Below are 4,700 nucleotides of genomic sequence, written 5' to 3'. Positions count from 1 at the left end.
ATATATATATATATATATATATATATATATATGTTGTTTGTTTTTGAGTGTATATACTTTCATATTAAAATAAAACTAAATTTTTTATTTCCCTTTTTGAGAGGTAAAATTCTATTTTTTCCTCTTTATTAAAAATCACACTAGGCACAGTGGCTCAAACCTGTTGTTCCAGTACTTTGGGAGGCAGAGGCGAGAGGATTGCCTAAGCTCAGGGGTTCAAGACCAGCCTGGACAACTTGGTAAGACCTCGTCTCTACAATAAATCAAAAAAATTAGCTGGGTGTGGTAGTGTGTACCTGTAGTTCCAGCTACTTGAAAGGCTGAGGTGGAAGAATCACCTGAGCCCAGCAGGCTGAGGCTGCATTGGCTGTGAGCGTGCCACTGCACTCCAGCCCAGGCAACAGAGTGAGACTCCAACTGAAAAAAAAAAAAAATCACTATACCTAATCTACCATTTTGAGTAACACCAAGTGTGAATATCACCTGCTTTTTAACTCTAAAAACTGGGTTGAAATCCTGCCTCTACCACTTATTAACTACAATCTCTCTGGCATTTATTTTTCACATGTACAAATTATTATATCCCTACTTATAAGACTGATTTAATCACTAATGGAGATAATTCATGTAAAACAGTTACCTTATTACCCTGACACAATGCTCAATAGTAGCCATTTACTTTTGTCATTCAGTTAAGTCCAATTTACCTTTGAATGTTGAAATAACAGAAGAAAAAAAAAAACCTACCACAGTCCCCACAACATGTAAAAAACCCTAAAATGTAAACCTAAGAGAAAACAAAGAGTCTGACAGAAAATGCTAAACATTAAAAAGTTCTCATTCACAAGAATTAAGATCAACTAAAGGGAGTGCTCACATTTTAATTACACACTGAAGAACATAATAACTCAGCCGTAATACTTTATACCTGCAAAGAACATTCAAGATTCATGAGTTCTTAGCTAGAATGCCCCAGTTTTTAGGACATTTCATATACATTTGTTTCAGACTAGTGACACTATAGGTTCCAATTTTCATATGAAGAAAAGTAATTTACACAAGTCCTATGGTATATAAATGGCTTATCTGAGAACTCAAATCTCCTGAGCCTCTGCCCTGGATTCAGCCCAAATTAGTCTTCATCAAATAGCTGACTGCCTGTTTCATACAAATTTAACACTCAGAAAACAAAGATGCAAAACTGATACATCCTATCTTAAAGAGATTTGCAATTTCTTTCAATACAAGGCAGAAATGAAGTAAGTGATACAATAACAAAGGAAATGTAGTGATAAGAGCATAAAAGAAAGAGTGGTTAATATTTATCAAAGGAGCTAAGAAAAATATGAAGGAAACGAAATTTAAGCTGAGTTCATCAAGAATGAACAGAATTTTATTAAAAGAGAATGACAAGAAGGGGACTTAACGCTAAGAGATGATAATAAGCTAGCATGTGAGGTACTTTAGAGGACCAGTAAATATATCTCTGTGGTTGGAGATGAACAAGTAATAAGATTACCTACTTAAGACCAGGTAAATCCCGGACACTGGCTCCTATTTCCTCTGCTTCTGGGTACAGTTTCTCCACCAATTCCAAAGGGCCCCAGATGGTTTTGTTATAACTCAAAAATGATTTTCTTACTAAAGACAAAAAGAAAATATAATGCACACAATTTTACATATAAAACTAGAAAATTCTTTTTAAGCATTTAGATTGGACCTTTCTAACTTAATATACAATCATTCAAAGACCTTTCCTCTCTTCTAATCACTACACAGGCTTGTTGATCAGAAACCTGTTGCCCACCTTACTATTTTTTTCCTAAAATTTCAGAAAAATGTATCGTAGCCATTCTTTCATAACAAATATGCAGGCAGGTATTTTTTTTTTTGGAGTTGGAGTCTCACTCTGTCACCCAGACTGCAGTGCTGTGGCCACTCCCGGCCACTGCAGCCTCGACCTGCTGGCTCCGGTGATCCTCCCGCCTCAGCCTTCTGCGTAGCTGGAACTACAGGCACGTGCTACCACGCCCGGCTAATTTTTTTTATTTTTATTGTAGAGATGAGGTCTCGCCAAGTTGCCCAGGCGGGTCTCGAACCCGCGGGCTCAGGCAATCCACTCACCTCAGCCTCCCAAAGGCGTGGGATTACAGGCTGAGCCACTGAGCCCGGCTCAGACAGGTAATTAAAGTAAAAAATAACTGCACTAATTCTTTACCAGTATCAAAAGGAGTGGTAAAAAATAACTGCACTAATTCTTTACCAGTATCAAGAGGAGGAGGAGGAGGAGGAGGAGGAGGAGGAGGAGAAGAAATATATAGACACTACTAATCCAATGAGTGGGCAAAAATGTGGGGAAGTAAATGCTTTCATCCAGTTAGTTGGCAAATCAATGTAGCATTCAAAAATGCCCTTTGACTCAGTGAATCTAATCATAAAAAATCAAAAAGAAATTCTAGTATATGGAAACAAAGATATATACCCCAAAATGTTCATATGGCACAGTTTCTTTCTTTTTTTTCTTTTTTTTTTGAGTTGGAGTCTCACTCAGTTGCCCAGGCTGCAGTGCAGTGGCATGCTCATGGCCACTGCAGCCTCAACCTGCTGGGCTCAGGCGATCCTTTCGCCTCAGCCTTCCAAGTACCTGGAACCACAGGCGTACACCAGCACGCTTGGTTAATTTTTGATTTATTATAGAGATGAGGCCTCACCAAGTTGCCCAAACTGGTCTCAAACCCCTCGACTCAGGTAATTCTCTCAACTCCGCCTCCCAAAGTGCTGGGATTATAGATGTGAGACACCGTGCCCAGTTGGCAGTTTATGATAGTAAGAAATTGAAAACAATCTCAATGTGCATTAAGAGGAGAATGGTTGCCAGGCATGAATACAAAATCTGCTGTTAGCATAATTTTCAGGGATGGTTCATATTTCTACAATAATCCCATCCACACCGGACACGGTAGCTCACACCTGTAATCCCAGCACACCTGCAGTTCTGGCTACATGGAAGGCTGAGGCGGAAGGATCACCTGAACCTAGCAGGTCGATGCTGGGGTGGCCATAAGCGTGCCACTGCAGTCCAGCCTGGGTGATGGAGTAAGACTCCAACTCAAAAAAAGAAAACATAAAGTTGTAAAATGTTTTCTACCAAAATCAACCCACTCAATACTTTTTAGTACAAAGTAACAGCAATTACAACCTCAAAAAATAATACATTTTCAAGGAGATTTAAAAAGGAGAGTCTAAAATGATTTAATTTTTAAAAATCTCACAATACCTTTAAGACCGTGTTTCAGACAATGTTCCATAACAACAAAGAACTGCTGCAGAGGGGGATAGTCAGAGTCCAAGGTGCGGCCGAAGCTGAGTGCAGATTCAATGAGGCCTTTGATACTCAGTTTAGCCATATTTAACAAGTTTGCTCTCTCTACAGCTGTGGGGTCTTTTGTAGCTGAAACCACAGGAAAGGAGTCCAACTTCACTGGTAAGATATGACAATAAAAAAAAATACACACTCTTCCCTTCCCCTATAAAACCAAAGTGGTTTTGAGGTTGGTTGACCAGCTGTCTCCCCAACTAAATGACACCCCTAGTTAACATCTATGTCTCCTTCGTGTATACTGTAGAAAGCTACCACGCCCACTCCATAGTTTATAAATTAGTCTCAAGATCCCACAAATTTACTATTCTCCTGTATTTATTTTTCTTTCGTGGTACCTCTTCACAGAAAATGAGTTTTTAAATATAATAATAATAATTCAATATAAACTGATAGTAGAATACAAAATCACAGACATGATTCCAAATAAAAAAGTCTCATGCAAAAGGTGAAGAGCAGGTATGGTCTAAGGATGAATTCTAAGGCAAAAATATTCAGAATAAACTGGCAGAAAAATAAAAGGTAGTTAAAGTCCTAAGATTTCAGTTTCATCCATAACAAGTAAAACATGCTGACAAAGGGAATCAGGAAAAGTCACCCAATTCTTTCGGACATTTTAATCTTCTTTCCAACTTCTTTCTCCATTACTTCTATATTGCATGAGTCCATTATTTGACCAAGAGGAAATAAATGCAAGGACCAGTTTCACATAACAGTTTCCTGCCATTCCACACAGCTGATGATGCTCACTGTTTCAGTTAATAGATGCATATTATTGTTTGTTTAAGACGGGTCTCACTGTTGCCCAGGCTAGAGTTCAGTGGCATGATCATGGGTCACTGCAACCTCGACTTCCTGGGCTCAAGTAATCCTCCCACCTCTGCCTCCCAAGTAGCTAGGCCACCAAACCTGGCTAATTTTCTTTTGTAGAGACAAGGTCTCACTATGTTGCCCAGACTGAACTTGAACTCCTGGTCTTGGCCGGGCACGGTGGCTCAAGCCTATAATACCAGCACTTTAGGAGGCCAAGGCAAAAGGATTGCCTGAGTCCAGGGGTTCAAGACCAGCCTGGGCAACTTGGTGAGAACTCATCCCTACAAAAAATTAGCCAGACATGGTAGTGTGCCTGTAGTTCCTGCTACTTGGAAGGCTGAGGCAGAAGGATAGCCTGAGTCCTGCAGGTCGACGATTGGGTGGACAGATGTGAGTGTACCACTGCACTCCAGCCTGGGAGCCAGAGTGAGATTCTGACTAAAAAAAAAAGGCTGGGCTCGGTGGCTCAGCCTGTAATCCCGCACCTTTGGGAGGCTGAGGTGAGTGG

General features: G+C 40.0%; 1 protein-coding gene across 2 annotated transcripts in view; it reads right to left on the bottom strand.

The window, feature by feature from the left end:
• Positions 1–4,700, bottom strand: part of RUFY2 (RUN and FYVE domain containing 2) — a 51,499-nt gene that overhangs the window by 45,292 nt on the left and 1,507 nt on the right. The window contains exons 2-3 of one of the 2 annotated variants that reach the window (XM_008062289.2): positions 3,278–3,451; positions 1,524–1,641 (exon numbers count right to left, since the gene is read on the bottom strand). In XM_008062289.2, the coding sequence (XP_008060480.2) occupies positions 1,524–1,641; positions 3,278–3,451 (292 nt within the window). Of the gene's footprint in view, positions 1–1,523; positions 1,642–3,277; positions 3,452–4,700 lie in introns of those variants that run through there. The other variant, XM_008062291.1, reaches the window with a different exon arrangement.

The sequence above is a fragment of the Carlito syrichta genome, unplaced genomic scaffold (assembly GCF_000164805.1).
Source record: "Carlito syrichta isolate Samal-C Ts95f unplaced genomic scaffold, Tarsius_syrichta-2.0.1 Scaffold305686, whole genome shotgun sequence".
NCBI classification, from domain to species: domain Eukaryota; kingdom Metazoa; phylum Chordata; class Mammalia; order Primates; family Tarsiidae; genus Carlito; species Carlito syrichta.
Note: the sequence above shows the minus strand (reverse complement) of the source record. Positions and strands in the feature narration are given on the sequence as shown.